This window comes from Hypomesus nipponensis, chromosome 16, assembly GCF_054491055.1.
Source record: "Hypomesus nipponensis isolate SF chromosome 16, ASM5449105v1, whole genome shotgun sequence".
Lineage (NCBI taxonomy): Eukaryota > Metazoa > Chordata > Actinopteri > Osmeriformes > Osmeridae > Hypomesus > Hypomesus nipponensis.
The window spans coordinates 7,116,430-7,132,500 of record NC_140376.1 but is presented as its reverse complement, the minus strand read 5'-3'; the positions used below and the strand labels follow the sequence as shown (position 1 = coordinate 7,132,500).

Here is a 16,071-nt window from a genome sequence, read left to right as displayed (position 1 = left end):
CTGGCTGGTTGGGTGACTGGCTGGCTGAGTGACTGGCTGACTGGTTGGTTGGGTGACTGGCTGGCTGGCTGGCTGAGTGGCTGGTTGGGTGACTGGCTGGCTGAGTGACTGGCTGGTTGGGTGACTGGCTGGGTGACTGGCTGGTTGACTGGCTGACTGGCTGAGTGACTGGTTGGGTGACTGGCTGGCTGAGTGACTGGCTGGTTGGGTGACTGGCTGGTTGGGTGACTGGCTGGCTGAGTGACTGGCTGGTTGGGTGACTGGCTGGGTGACTGGCTGGTTGGATGACTGGCTGGCTGAGTGACTGGCTGGTTGGGTGACTGGCTGGGTGACTGGCTGGTTGGCTGGCTGACTGGCTGGCTGGCTGACTGGTTGGGTGACTGGCTGGGTGACTGGCTGGTTGGCTGGCTGACTGGCTGGCTGGCTGACTGGCTGAGTGACTGGCTGGTTGGGTGACTGGCTGGGTGAGTGACTGGCTGGTTGGGTGACTGGCTGGCTGGGTGACTGGCTGGTTGGGTGACTGGTTGTTACACAAGAGCTATGTTACTTCTCCAACTTTGTAATGGTACCATGTTACAGAAAGAACACAGAGAGAGCTGGTAAATATGTCAGAACACAGTAGCAGGACGCACCAGGAGGACTGGAGGCTCTGCTGAGTGGCGGGCCTGGTTGCCATAACTACCCAACGTGTCAATAAGTTAAACAAAACGTACCTATACTTTGACACTTATTTGATACGTGACATTTTTTAACAGTGATATTTCAGGTGTATTGATTTTGAATGTTGATATTGAACCCAAAAAGTTCTAATACACAGGCAGGTGGGGGGTGAAGCTCAGTGGTTAGAGCATTTGACTGCAGGTCAAGATGCAGCAGGTTCAAATCCCCCAAACGTCTCTTTGGCTAAAAGCGTCGGATAGATGAACACATGATCACATTACAGATCCTGTGTAACTATGATGTTGTTACTCCAGCTGTCACTATACACAGTGACAGTGTTAGCAGAGGGTGACTGAGGGTCCTGACTGATGTCTGACCCAGAGCTGACACAAACATCGCCACCCACGCCCAACACACACACACACACACACAGAGCACAACACACAGACACACACACAGAGCACATACCCGCCAGATCACACGCTCACACATTCAAAGGATCCCACACACACACCAGAATATACACAAACACCAGATCAGAGTCTAATGTGTTTGAAGCTTCTCTTCGACACACACAACTATAAAGGGAGTCCATGCCCCCCCCCCTCCCCCCCCCCCCCCATCTCCCTGGGCGATGTGAGACGCTGTGATGTTTAGAACACATGATAGAATGCAGCCTCAGCATCACTGCTCTACTCTGGTCCCCTTTACTCGCCTCCCCTCCCCTCCTTTCTCCTCCCCTCCCGTCTCCGCCTCTCTTCTCTCACCCTCTCCCCTCTCCTCCTTTTATCATAATGAGTGGTTCTGTGTCAGCCTGGTTCTGTGGTGAGGCTGGTTCTGGTTTTGGGTTACTTTCATTCCTTTTCCATCAAAACAACAGAGGCACAAACAAGGCCACATGTGTTTTCAGTTCCAGACCTTCTACTGCAGAACAATGGGGGGGGGGGGGGCGCCAACACACAAAACAACGAGACACACATCTATTCACCCATACCTGATTCCAGTCCCTCTGAAATGACGAGCTATATGCAATTATATACAGAGTGAGAACCAGAGAAAGAGAGAGAAACTGATTCAGAGAGGCATTTTTAAGCACTTCCAGACCCCTGTAGAAAGCCTGGGGCTTCTCCATTTGTATGTCAAAAAGGGGAGGGCAGGGGGGGCGTGTGTGTGTGTGCAGAACAGGGGTGCAGGGGTCTCCACAGATGAGTTTCTGCTTCGTGGCAGCTGATTCCAACAACAACAAATGTAAACTTCTCCAAACAAGCACGCACAGGCTGGCAAGCGGGAGCTGCACATTCACGTCCTTCCTCTCAGATGCAGTGAACAGCTCTGGATTAAAGATCAGCTGAAAACCAGATACATTTAAATGTTGTCTAAACACATAAACATCCAGGCGGAGAGGCCGGGAGGGGGGGGCCGTGTGGTCCAGACTCTAATCAAACTGTTTTCAGGGCACTGCTTGTGGAGGCTCGGAATCTGCACCAGCCTTGACCCAGCCAGCCTCTATGCCTGCCTGCCTGCCTGCCTGCCTGCCTGTCTGTCTGTCTGTGTGTTTGTATGTCTGCCCGCCCGCCTGTATCTCAGTCTGTGAGCCTGTCTGTTTGTGAAGTCTGCTTCTCTCCAACACTAACCCTTTATGACATCATAACTTCTAGTCCTGAGGGGTTGGAGATGACCTCTGTCGACCAGCACCTGGGAATTGTGGGTAATTACTGACAGGGTGAGATCTGTCTCTGATTGACCCGGCCTGACCTCTCACGCTTAGTTACCATAGCGACAGGTGAGCGGGGGAGGCCGGTTCCATATGGGTGAGTGTGGCACGTCCCCCCGCACCCCCAGGGCAACAGGAGGATGGGAGGAGAGCGGGGCATGACGGAGCAGAGGGGGGTGACACAGATCTCAGATGGGTATAATTACAGGGGCAATGGGGGGGGTGGTGCAGAGAGAGGTGCCCCTTGTTTTACAGAGCAGGCAAACTCCCTCCTCCAAGACCCCCCGCCTTCCTCCCCCAGGGCCCCCCACCCCCCACATTTGCATTTGACGTGTTATTCATTGAGCACAGACAGTTTTGTCCAAAGCAACAGTCAAAGAGTGAGACAAAGGAAGAGGAGAAGGAGGAAGAGTTACCTAACAAGCGAACATCCCAATGTGTTCAAAGCACCGTCATTAGAACTTCTCCTGTACTTTCTACACTCACTAATTCTACGTCGCTTTGGATGAAAGCGTCTGCTAAAATGAACAAAATGAAAAATGTCAAATTTGTACTGGCCTCAGCTCAGTGGTCTGGAACATAGAGACTCACTGGCCTTTTCACAGGGAAAGTGCTTAAGTAGCACATAAACATGCAAAGTATGCAGATCAGTGGTGTGTGATGTGGTGTAGGACAGAGAACAGGGTTTGACTGAGAAAGGGTCTAAGAGAACGTTGCTTTGCAGAGTGGAGCAGGCCCATCTGTGGTCTAGGCTGGGCTAGCTAGGCTAGCATGCTAACCATCTGTGGTCTCGAATGGGCTAGCTAGGCTAGCACGCTAACCATCTGTGGTCTAGGCTGGGCTCGCTAGGCTAGCACGCTAACCAGGACACGGCTGACTCTAGGTGGAATATATTAAGGCGGAAAGATTTAATGGAACCAGTTGTGACTCATCACTGAGCAAAAGAACTGTAAATTAGATAAAAGCTAACTATTGTTACTGTCGCTCATTAAACCAAACTAAATATGCCAAAGGTCGTAAAAATCTGACAAGTTACAGCCCAGTTATCAGATAATTTGTCGTAGGAATCTCTTTAATCCAGTTAAATTATATATTATGACAACCACAACCACTACAGTATGTAGACATAAATCCACTAAAAGGCCAAATTTTCATCAACTGTAATGGACTCAATAAGCCACAGTTGGCCCCTTGTGTGTCCATGACCAACTGACCTCAAAATACGCAAAGGCTCATGGGTAATCAACAGACGTGTCTCATCCTACATATTCTTATCTGAAGCCTGCACCTATTCTAGCATGGTGGTCAGGTCAACAGGAAGTGGGAGGAGTCGACCTCTGACCCTGCTCTCCAACACCTCAGAAGGCCTCTCTAAACAGGTCCACCTGATAAACAGTCTGTACATTAGGCAGAGTGAGACGCACACACACGCAACCAGCCTGTAAACACAGCCGGCTATGAAAGGGGGGGGGGGGGGGGGGGGCAGACGGACAAGCCAGTAAACACAGCCGGTGAAGCCCAGGGGAGAGGGGGTGGGAGAGAGGGTGACGGGGGGGGGCAGGGGGAGAGGGGGTGCAGGTACATTAAGTTGACGGACTAGCCGGTAAACACAGGGCGGGGGGGGACGGGGAACCAAAAGGGAGAGGCTAGGGGACAGAGGGGGAGGCACGGGGATGGCGTTTTGGGGGGGGGGGGGGGGGGGGGGTGGTTAGGCAGACAAGCTATTCCTGGTCTTCCTGGGGGAGTGAACTCCATCACTACAGTAATCCTCCCATGCAAACACAGGAAGGAAGAGTGGGAGGAATAACAGCACTATAAACAGTTTGTGTGTGTGTGTCTTGCTCTGAGATTGGTGTTTATGGATCCCTGTGACATAGATGCTAAGAAATAAAAGATGGGGGAGAACCAGAGAACCTAGAGGAAACCAGCAGAGAACCGAGAACCTAGAGGAAACCAGCAGAGAACCGAGAACATGGAGGAGAACCAGGGGAGAATTGAGAAAAATAAAAAAAAGGGGAAGATAGGGAACAGGGAGTGGAAGGGGGGGGGGGGGGGTTGGACGAATGGATGGGGGCCGGTCAGCCCAGGTCAGCTCAGATACTAGCCTGTGAAGCGGTGGGCTGGGTCAGGGGTCAGGGGTCAGGGCTGGACACCTCAGCATGTCGTCTGTTACACTGTTCAGCCCCCCCTCAGGGCAGAACGGGGGGCGGCAGAGACAACCCAGAGGCTGTCTGGACTGGGGGACGGGGGACAGGGGGGGACAGGGGGTCCAGGGGGGGTCCAAACCCTGTGGCAAGAAGACCAATTACTGTCTTATGGCTTGCTGTCTGTGGCATGCAGACAAGATGAAAGATCCAGGGGGCGATATTGTCATATTGTTCTGTCAGTGGGAGTGAGTCGATACAACACAGATGTGCCTTCTATGAAGGTTTGGTGGCTCAGGGCTAGGTTAGCCTAGGCTGGGTTAGGCTGGGTTTGGCTGGTTTGAGTTAGGCCAGGCACCATCAATACCTAGTACATAAAGGATTTAGATGTTCTACAAGCTGGTCTATAAAGACTAACATCTTCAGAAGTCAAACCTCAACTGTGACTATGTGGGCTGGAGGATAGTTAGAGGCTAGAAGTTGTTTTGAGGCTGTACAGGTCACTTCAATTCACCCAGAAGGGGTCACAGGGTCAGGAGTCAGGGGTTATGTGGAGCATTTGACACTGTAACTAAGGAATGACCAGGTGGGACACTAGGCTCCAGTCTGGATCATCTGTCAGGACCCAGACAAACACACACAGGAAAACCTGCATTGTCTCACACACACAATGATTCACAGACAGACAGACACGCAGAGAGAGAGAGAGAGAGAGAGAGAGAGAGAGAGAGAGAGAGAGAGAGAGAGAGAGAGAGAGAGAGAGAGAGAGAGAGAGAGAGAGAGAGAGAGAGAGAGAGAGAGAGAGAGAGAGAGAGAGAGAGAGAGAGAGAGAGAGAGAGAGTGACCCAGAAGTGACACTCATCTCAGAAGGAGAGTGACACAGTAATAAATGCAGGAATGTTTAGAGGGTTTCTCTTGAAGCCAGTTGAGATGAGAGTTCTACTCTACTCTGTTCGAATCTACTCTTCTCTGTTCTACTCTAATCCACTCTACTCGGCTCCCCTTTCTACTCTGCTCCCCTACCTCTTCTCTGTTGTACTCTGCATATTCAGCTCACTAGCACCATATTCTGCTAGCTCACTAGTACCATATTCTGCTAGCTAACTAGCACCATATTCAGCTAGCTAACTAGCACCATATTCAGCTAGCTAACTAGTACCATATTCTGCTAGCTCACTAGCACCATATTATGCTAGCTAACTAGCACCATATTCAGCTAGCTAACTAGCACCATATTCAGCTAGCTAACTAGTACCATATTCTGCTAGCTCACTAGCACCATATTATGCTAGCTCACTAGCACCATATTCTGCTAACTAACTAGCACCTTATTCAGCTAGCTAACTAGCACCATATTCTGCTAGGCTAACTAGCACCATATTCTGCTAGCTCACTAGAACCATATTCTGCTAGCTAACTAGCATCATATTCAGCGAGCTAGCACCGTATTACATGACAAGAGGCATGGGGTGTCAACACACTCACATACACACACAGGCAGACACACACACAAGCAGACACACAGACACAGTCTATCTGCCCGGCTCTGCCCACAGAGCCGACCCCACACTCAGGTTGGGTAAACACCGGCCGGGCGCCAGGCCTGGACAGGCCAGAGAAAAGAGACATTTCATAGAAACATTTTCTCCAGTAATTAGAGTCTCTGTGTCCACCCCAGCCTCCCGCCACCCAACGCCCCCCCACAAGGCAGAGAGAAAACCTCAAATGGAAATCAAATAAACAGAGAAGAGGGTTAGGGGTTGGGGGGGGGGGGGGGGGGGGGGGTTGGAAAGGAGGGCACACAGAACTCATTTACCTTTAATACCTCAATAAAACTCAGGCTCATATTACAGGTCAGTTTTGATTAAAAACACAGAAGTCTCAAGGCCTGGTTGTGACATGTGATTTAGGAGGAATGTTGAACTGGAACAGGCCAGGTCGGAGCTGGGAAAGGTGGCCGTGAACGGTCTGTCTCAGAGAGAGGGAGAGACTGAGACAGAGAGAGAGAGAGAAAAATAAGGGGGGAGACATCCCTAAAATAGAACCACTAAAGGAACCAGAACCAGCACAACACTAGAACCCCACAAGACCAGAACCACTCCAGAATCAGACAGACACAGCTCTGCACGTCTGAGTCCAGATCAGAGGGGCGGTTCCACAGCCTGTAGTGACTCCAGTCCTAGCACAGTCTCAGCCCCAGCGATGGCCCGGTTTAGAGCCAGCGTTACGAGCTTGTTTTCACATTCCTCCCTGTCCCTGCCTCCCTGCCTCCCTGCCCCAGTCCTCCACGCTGGGCCCTCCTGCTACTTTGTGCAGCTGCAGGAACAGACACACAGGCTCTGGACGTGGAGCAGGGCAGAGGAAATGACTCTGGAACTAAGGAGTCTTAGAGAGATTAGGAGAGTGGACTATGGCGCCATACAGCTCTGGGGGAAAGAGCGAGAGAAGGAGGAGGAGGGATGGGGAGACAAGGGGACATAGAAAGAGAGGGGGAGAGAGAAAGAGAGAGAAAGAGGGTGGAGAGAGAGCAGAGGGAGACAGAGAGAGAGAGAACGAGAGAGAGAGATGAGGGACAGACAGAGAGAAGAGATGGAGAGACAGACAGACAGAAAGCCAGAGCAAAGAAGAGAGAGAGATACAGCAGACCTCTGCTGAGGATCTGAGGTTAATGAGAGTTTCGGTCTTTCACTCCTCTCTCTCCCCCTTCCTCGCTCTCTTTCACAGCTGACCTCTAACCCTGCCCTGGTCACACACACACACGTCCGCCCCCATAAACTGTACTTCCTCTCACTATAACCTCCAAACGCCGTGCCGAAGAGCTGGAAGGATGGAGTGTTTTCTGTGTGTGCGAGTGTGAGTGTTTGTGTATCTCCGTGTGAGCATCTCTGTGCGAGTGTATGTGTGTACCTGCAGCAGCAGTCTCTCGAAGGCCAGGCAGGTGTCCCAGTGCGCCAGGGCGGGGTGGCGGAGGGTGTGCGCGGTGGCCAGAGCCAGCTGCAGAACGCCGGCGTTGCTCTCTATCGCCCCCCAGCTGCCGCGGAACAGCTGCACGCACGAGCTCAGCTGGTCCCCGCTCACCCGGCCTGCGGACAGGAAGTCAGCGTCAACACACAGGAAGCTGCTCTCTGCTGAGGCGAGCGGCTGATTTAACATGCCCACCTGTAGGGGGCAGCACCTGCGGAGACATACACACACACCCTCTCTCTCTCTCTCTTTCTCTCTCTCTCTCTCTCTCACACACACACACACCCTTTCGCATATCCATATACCATCATGGACACACATGCATCCTCTCTTTCACACACATACACACACATCTCTCACACAGAATCTCTCTCTCACACACACACACACACATGCTTTAATGGAAGCAGCTGGGTAGAAGCATTGTAAATAGACAACCTGCTTCCAGGTCTAAGATTCTGTAGCAACACATACAGGTGTTACCAGGGGTAAGTGATATCCACACACACACACTATAAAAATATCTCAGCCAGCACATTATACAGCCCAAGGAACCAGAAGCAGAGATTGTGTGTATGAGAGTGAGAGAGAGTGAGAGCGAGAGAGAGAGAGAGAGAGAGAGAGAGAGAGAGAGAGAGAGAGGAAAGAAAAGAGAGAGACACAGAGAGAGAGAGACAGAGAGAGAGATAGATAGATAGATAGAGAGACAAGAAAAGAAAGAGAGAATGAGCTAAAGGGATACAGAGATAGACAGATCCAGAGATGGCCAGATAAACAGAGCACACCGTATGACAAGTGTGTCTCAGCAGTAGTGTTTAAATGGGGATAGCAATGTTTGCATATGTGTGTGTTTGCGTGTATGTGCACATGTTTGTGCGTGTATGTGTGTGTGTATGTGTGTGTATGTGTGTGTGTATAGTGATCAGTGTCTCTGGGAGCCTGTCTGAGAGTGTGACTAATACATGTGAATCTGAGGTTCCTCTGATTATTTGCAGAGCTGGCAGAGTCAAGCAGCCTCTCGTATCCCCTCCCTCCCCCTCCCTCCCACACCTCCACCCCAGCCAGCCCTCTGGGGAGGATTCAGAGAGACACAGGAAGCTGGGGGAGGGGAGGGGGAGATGGGGGGTGTGAGGGTGAAAGGGGCAGCTGGAGGTGGGGGGGGGGGGGTTGAAGGACAGGGGGGGGGGTTGAAGACCCTGGGGCTGAGGGTGAGAAGAGGGGAATGGGGGGTAGTAAAGGGTGACAGGAGAGGACGGGAGGTAGGTGGGGGGGAGAGGGGAGGAGGGGGGTAGGTGGGGGGGACAGGGGAGGAGGGGGCAGAGGGAAGAAGGGAGAAAAGGTAGGGGGGGGGAGAGGGGCATATTAACTCCCCAGAAAGCCACTTCTTCATGTTGATGTTCTGAAACAGGACCAGATGTAGGAGTATTTCCTGTCTACGCGGCCAGTGTTGTCTTTAGAGCAGAAACACACACACACACACACACACAACAGAAGAGACACACAAAAACTAGAGGGGGACTCACACACACACACTAGAGGAGAAGTGGGCCAGAACTCTCAACAGGGCTGAGAGGAGAGACTCTGCTCACGTTCGAACATTCGGCTGTCTGTCCAGCCTCTGGCCTGCTGCTCTCTCCATCCCCAACCGTCTCTGGAGGAGGGGAGCCCTCACTGAACCGGAAGGTTCCTTCTGGTGTTTTGTATTGTCCTGGTCCTCTCAGAGGGTTCAGGTTGGTTACAGGTGCTGATCTGTGGGCATCTGTGAAGCCTTCTTTGACATTGCTTGTAAACAAGGCAATACCAATACAATTCTACTTTGATTTGATTCCCGGGAGAGGCAGGGTCAGAGGCTGACAGGGTTAGAGGCAGGGTTAGAGGCAGGGTTAGTGGCTGGCAGGGTTAGAAGCAGGGTCAGCGTCTGACAGGGTTAGAGGCAGGTTTAGAGGCTGGCAGGGTTAGAGGCAGGGTCAGAGTCTGACAGGGTTAGAGGCAGGGTTAGAGACAGGGTTAGAGACAGGGTTAGAGACAGGGTTAGAGACAGGGTTAGAGGCTGGTAGGATCTACCAGGTTTCCCCGCCTGGTGCCAACCATAACCCAGACCAAAAGCAGGAAATACCACCCAGACAAGCCCCACCAGCCCCCTTCCCTTGCCTTGCAGAGGGCCAAGCATAACCCTGGAGCACGGCTATGTGTGTGCCTGTGTGTGTGATTGTGTGTGTATGATTGTGTATTGTGAGTGTGTCATTTGTGTGAAAGTGTGCATGTGATTGTGTATTTTGTGTGATTGTGTGTGTGGTCAGTCAAGGTTGTAGTGGTAATGTGAATTTACAGTGTGATACAGTACACCAGTGTGACCCGCTACAACCAGGGTTATTTTGCAGTATGCCAGCATGCTTCCTGCAGAGACAGACGACAGTGTGTGTGTGTGTGTGTGTGAGTGAGAGAGAGAGCGTATGTGAATGTGTGTGTGTGTTCATGTGGGCTCTGTTTGAGATTGGGTCTGCTGTATTAGTGTGGCAACTGTCCAGTTTGAAATATGTGTTTGTCTGTGTGTGTGTGTGTGTCTGTGTGTGTGTGTGTGTTCTGATTCCTCTGGCAAGGCTTTGGTTGTTGGCTTAGAGGGCAGGAAATAGCTGTTACTTGATGAATTGGTGTGTATGTGAGTGAGCATGCATATGTGTATGTGTGTTTGTGTGTGTGTGTGTGTGTATGTAGGCGGTGTGTCTGTGTGCATGCATGTGTGTGTGTATGTGATGTGTATATGTATGCAGTGTGTGCGTCTGTGTCTGTGAGTGTGTGTATGTATGTATGGGGTGTGTTTGTGTAAGTGCATGTGAGTGTATATGTACGCGGTGTGTGTCTGTGTGTGTGTTTATGCTGTGTGAGTGTGTCTATGTGTATCCTATCTGCTCATCCCGCTCTCTACACTATGTAGTGAGACACCCCAGAATGCACTGGGGGAAGCAGACCATCTGCTCTGTCAACATATTCGTTTTACGCCACACACAAACACACACTAAACACAAACACACATGTATCTTTCCCTCACATGCATGGAAACACACACGCACACATGTGTGGACACACATGCATGCGCAGACACATACACACATGCATGCATGCATACACACACAATGACAAACACGTGTTCCAGCTGCACAAGTACACACACACACACTTAAACACAAACATTTTGCACACATACATAAACACACACTCGGTGACACAGTAAAACCTAAGCTGTCCAAACAACTCCCTGCACAGCGTTAAAACACCCAGAGACAACATGGTCCTTCGACTCTCTCCCTCTCCCTCATACCTCCCTCCGCCCCCCCCCCCCACCCACCGTCCCTCCCTCCCTCAATCATCCAACTCCATCTCTCTCTCTCCCTAATCTGACTCTCTCCATCTCTCTCCTTCCCTCATCCAACTCTCTCCATCTCTCTCCTTCCCTCATCAAATTATGTCTCTTCATCTCTCTCCCTCACTCTTCCTCTGTCTCTCCCCCCCTCGCTCTTTCTCCCACTCCTCTCCCTCTCCCTCTCTCTCTCTACTCTAAGTCAACAGCCTGTCAGTGAGAGGGGAGGAACATCTTACTGCCACACCAACTCCGCTCCCTATGACTCCCCCCCCTCCCTCCCTCCCTCCCTCCCTCCCTCCCTCCCTCCCTCCCTCCCTCCCTCCCTCCCTCCCTCCCTCCCTCCCTCCCTCCCTCCCTCCCTCCCTCCCTCCCTCCCTCCCTCCCTCCCTCCCTCCCTCCCTCCCTCCCTCCCTCCCTCCCTCAGGGTGTTATTCTCCAGGCTCCAGGGGGAGCAGGACTAGAAGGAGCCCGGCTCTCTGACACAGATGTGTGAAAGGAAACCACCCTGGAACTGTGTGTGTGTGTGTGACCTTCAGCATATTTACAACCTGCTTGTTAGAGCCCCTCCTTACCTTTATGATTATAGGAGCCATGTATCCCTCCCTCCATGCCCCCCCAACCCCCAGTATATGTGTGTTTGGTGTGTGTGTGTCTGGTGTGTGTGTGTCTGGTGTGTGTGTGTGTGTCTGGTGTGTGTGTCTGGGGTGTGTGCAGAACATGCTAAATATGATTCATTCACACACCTTTATAAGTAGTGTCAGTGTAATATAAGTGTATGAGTGTGTGTGAGTGTGTGATAAGCGTGTGTGTGTGTGTGTCTGCATATCTCGGCATGCTTTCCCCCTTGACTTCAGACACTGCTTCATTAACAAACAACTAAAGTATTCGAGGGACGCATGTGTGTGTGTGTGTGTGTGTGTGCATGCGTACGTGTGTGTGAGCGTGTATGTGTGTGAGTCAGCGAGCAGCGACATGTGGTTCACATTTCCTCTGTGGCCACATGGGCAAACACACACACACACACACACATCTCTCTCCAGTCTCTAGGGGGCACTGTGGCTCCACAGTGTAATATCATGACGTCTCTCTCCAGTCTCTCTAATCAAGTCGTTCCTGTAATGTCCAGAGTGGTGGTATCACTGGCTGGTATCTGGCAGATTTGACAGCTCAATAAAAGGCAAACGCTCTCTCTCTCTCCGTCTCTCTTTCTCCCTCTCGCCACCTGTCCATTTCTATCTCTCTCTGTGTCTGTGGCGTGGTGTGGTGTGTGGGCCTGTGTGTGTGCGTAGCATGTGTGTGTGTGTGTCCTACCCAGGTTCATCTTGAAGGGCAGGTGTTCTCTGCTGGCTGCCTCCACCAGCTGTCTGCGCACCTCCATCACCGCCTCCTTCTGCTTGCTGCCCAGCATCGTCTCCCATAGCGACCGTGAGGAGGACCATCTGGGGGGTGGGGGGGGGGGCACAACACATTAATCTGTGTGTATGTTGGTGTGTGTGTGTGTGTCTATAGCAGTGTGTAGCAGTGTGTGTACAGGCGTGTGTGTTTGTGTGTGTAAAGTCCAAATTCAATCATTTCGTTCAAGAGACCTTTTTACAAGCAATGTCACAGAGGGCTTCACAACGTAAACCCTCAGACCAGGAGAAAACCTCCCCTAACCCTTCTCAGAGAGCAGAGAGCTCGGAGCTAAGGGAAGAGGGAGGGAGAGGAGGAGAGAGGGAGGGAGGGAGAGGAGGAGAGAGGGAGGGAGGGAGAGGAGGAGAGAGGGAGGGAGAGGAGGAGAGAGGGAGGGAGAGGAGGAGAGAGGGAGGGAGGGAGAGGAGGAGAGAGGGAGGGAGAGGAGGAGAGAGGGAGGGAGAGAGGGATGGAGGGAGAGGGATAGAGGGAGGGAGAGGCGGAGAGGGGGATAGAGGGAGGGAGAGGAGGAGAGAGGGATAGAGGGATAGAGGGAGGGACAGGAGAGAGGGGGAGAGAGGAGGAGAGAAGGCTACAGGGAGGGAGGGCGAGGGGTCGCTGACATGGATCCCAAATGTAAAATCGACGCAGTTTTTCTTTTTGGACGCTTTTGACTCTCCTTTCCTTTCTTTCTTTCTCTCCCTCCTCCTGCTCTAACTGCTGCCATGTGTTTAATATCAGAGCTAATGTGTTCCAGACCGGGCCGGGTCGGGCCAGGGGGGAGGCTTACTCTGGGCCGGCCGCCATCTTCACACACAGCGACACACAAAAGACAGGCAAACAGAACCAGGTTCCAGCCAGGACCAGAACCAGACCAGGGACCCTGGCCACGCCAGGACCAGGACCAGGACCAGGTCCCAGATTTGAGTCATTATCATGACGTTATCAGGTCATCATGTCATTGTCATGGCATTATCGTGCTATTATTTGATCATTTACATGCCATTATCATGCCATTTACATGTCATGATCATGTTATCATGTCATGATCATGTCAGTATTGTGTGTTCATGTCATTATCATGTCATTGTCATGTGCTCTGTCCAGCCGGTTGTGACTAACAGGCTATGGTCGGAGTGAGTGTGTCATAAACACAGTGTGTGTGACCGTAGTGAGTCATAAACACACACATAGTTAACATGCTTAAGTCGCCCTGGCTGTGACCTCGCCACGTGTGTGAACAAGCATGTGTGTGCACAGGGTCTCTACTGTGTCCTTGTGTATGTCTGCGTGTGTGTGTTTGTGTGAACGTGGGCGGACATGTGTGCGAGCAAGCATGTGTGTGCATGTGGCGCCCTTGGGTATGTTTGCATGTATGTTTGCGTGCGCGCGCGTGTGTGTGCATGCGTGTGCGATTATGAGTGAGTGTGTGTGAGTGTGAGAAAGGCGGGCACCTAAGCCTGTACATCCTTGTGTGTTCCAGGAAGGAGGGAGAGCTGTTGGTCAAACCGAGAGAGGCTGAAATATGGTTCCAATTTGCCCTCCCCCGTCCTCACCCCCCGTCCTCACCCCTCCCCCATTCAACCCCCTCCCTCACCCCTCCCCCTGTGCTTTGCTCAGTCCATTTGGTTTCGACAGGCAGGCAGGCGGGGGGGGGGGGGGTGAGTAACAGGCCCCATGACTGGGCAGTAGTAGGAGGGAAGGGGGGCTGCGCGTGTCTGACCTCCTGCATGTGTGTGTGTGTGTGCATAGTATCCAGTGAAAGGGGTTTGTCTAACCTGAAGGGGGCACTCTTGCACTTGAGCAGAGTGTAGCTGCTCACTCAGGAAGAATGTGTGTGTGTGCGTGTGGGTGTGTGTGTGTGTGTGCGTGTGGGTGTGTGTGTGCGTGTGGGTCCGTCCCAGATAAATGCCACCAGATGTGTAATCAGAGTTACACCATTAAGAAGTAGTTGTGCATCAAGTGCTTGAGCACAAGCTGAAATACCTGTCCACACACACACGCACACACACTGCAGCCCCCAGAGGAGTGTATCTCTGCTGGGTTAATGAGTCTTGGGGGTGGGAGAAGGGAGGGTGGTTACTGGAAGTGTGTGATACAGCAGTTAAGTATGGGTCAGACTGACTAAGGATTCCTTCAGCTTCACTGGATACCGGAGACACACACAAATACACGCACACACACACATGGACACGCACACACAGACGGACACGCCTACTAACATCGATGCAGATACAAAAGCACACAACATGCACGGACACAAGTAAACAGACAGTACATACACACATCCAGTCACCTAATGCGTCCCAGCAAAGCTGAGGGTAGAGCAGATCCATGACCTTAGTCAGAACACTGTCACCACAGCCACTTTGTAAACATTTGTCGAAGCATTTCCTGTAATCAGGACCATTACCACTCAAATTGTCTCCACACACACACACACACGCACATACACACATTACTACTCAGTCTACAGACGGTGTTTATAGGCCATAGATGAACAGCAGGCCAACAAACTCCCCCCGCCACCTCCCCTCCCTCCCTCCCCCTCCTCCCCTCCCCCCCTAATATTTGGAATATACCCAGAACAGCCCGCCCGCCCAGAGAGGGCACGGCGGGGCTGGTCCGAGGCAGAGGAAAGTTCTGGTCATGTGACCCACAAAGAACCAAAGACTAGCAACAGCCAAACACAGCAAACCACACTGGGTAGACAGGAGGGTACCTGACCACACAAACACACACAATCCCTCACGTAAACTGCTAACTGAGAGAAGAAGTGTTCACTTCTTAGTGTATTTTGGCACAGAGTGTATGTAGCAGCATGTGTGTGTGTGTATTAGGTGTGTGTAGCCATGGTGTGTAGCAGTGTGTGTGTGTGTGTATTAGGTGTGTGTAGCCATGGTGTGTAGCAGCGTGTGTGTGTGTGTATTAGGTGTGTGTAGCCATGGTGTGTAGCAGCGTGTGTGTGTGTGTATTAGGTGTGTGTAGCAGCCAGAATGTTTCAGGTGTGTGTAGCAGCATGAGTGTGGGCTGGAGGAGAGAGCGGACAGGCTGGAAAAGGAGGGAACAGGGAGGCTGGAGGAGGACAGAGCAGAGAGGCTGGAGGGAAAAGAGAGCTCCCCAGGGCCGAGGTCTCTCCTCCAGGCAGCCCCGCGTGGTGTGGGGCCCCCCAGACCACCAAGACTCAAACAAGAGGGCCAGAAAAACATCCTGAAATTACAGAGGGAAATATCATCCGCTCACGCTGTTACCTAGACCCACACCCAGCGTTTAATGCCTGGGTTTACAAGATTCAGCCAATCAAAACACGGCCTGGGATGGGCTGGGAATAACTAGGCGAATCCTTGTAGAGGCCAGGACAGAAGGATCTGATCTTTAGCAGGACCAGAGCTACAGAGCCCTCTGTGAAATGCTTGCGTGTAAAAATGTCTATACAAATACATTTGATTTGACCAGGTGATGAAGAGTGATTTAAACGCTAACTACGTCCCATGCAGACAAACGTTGCTTCAATCTATGTTCATTTGTGTTTGAGGTGTGTGTCGCAGTGGAGTGTGTGAACTGGGAGAGTGAGAGTGCGTGTGCATGAGGCGTGTGCGAGCTAGGAGAGTGTGTGTGTGTGTCAGGTGTGTGTAGATAGCTCCATACGTTGTCCTGCTGGGTCCACCTCCATCTCCTCCGTGTGTGTGTGTGTGTGCATATGTGTGCGCTTGTGTGTGTGTCTCCTCAGCAGCTGTGATGACTTTCGTGGGCCATCTGCTCTCACGCAGCCAATGCTATAGTTCTGCTGCGCACATCTGAGAAGTTCTTCTGCTCGCACGCACACGCACACGCCC

General features: G+C 51.9%; 1 protein-coding gene across 1 annotated transcript in view; it reads right to left on the bottom strand.

Moving 5' to 3' along the window:
* The window catches only part of scfd2 (sec1 family domain containing 2), a 51,499-nt gene that overhangs the window by 30,296 nt on the left and 5,132 nt on the right, over window positions 1–16,071 (bottom strand). The window contains exons 3-4 of the mRNA XM_084676293.1: window positions 12,155–12,282; window positions 7,426–7,601 (exon numbers count right to left, since the gene is read on the bottom strand). Coding sequence (XP_084532419.1) covers window positions 7,426–7,601; window positions 12,155–12,282 — 304 coding nt within the window. The remainder of the gene's footprint in view (window positions 1–7,425; window positions 7,602–12,154; window positions 12,283–16,071) is intronic.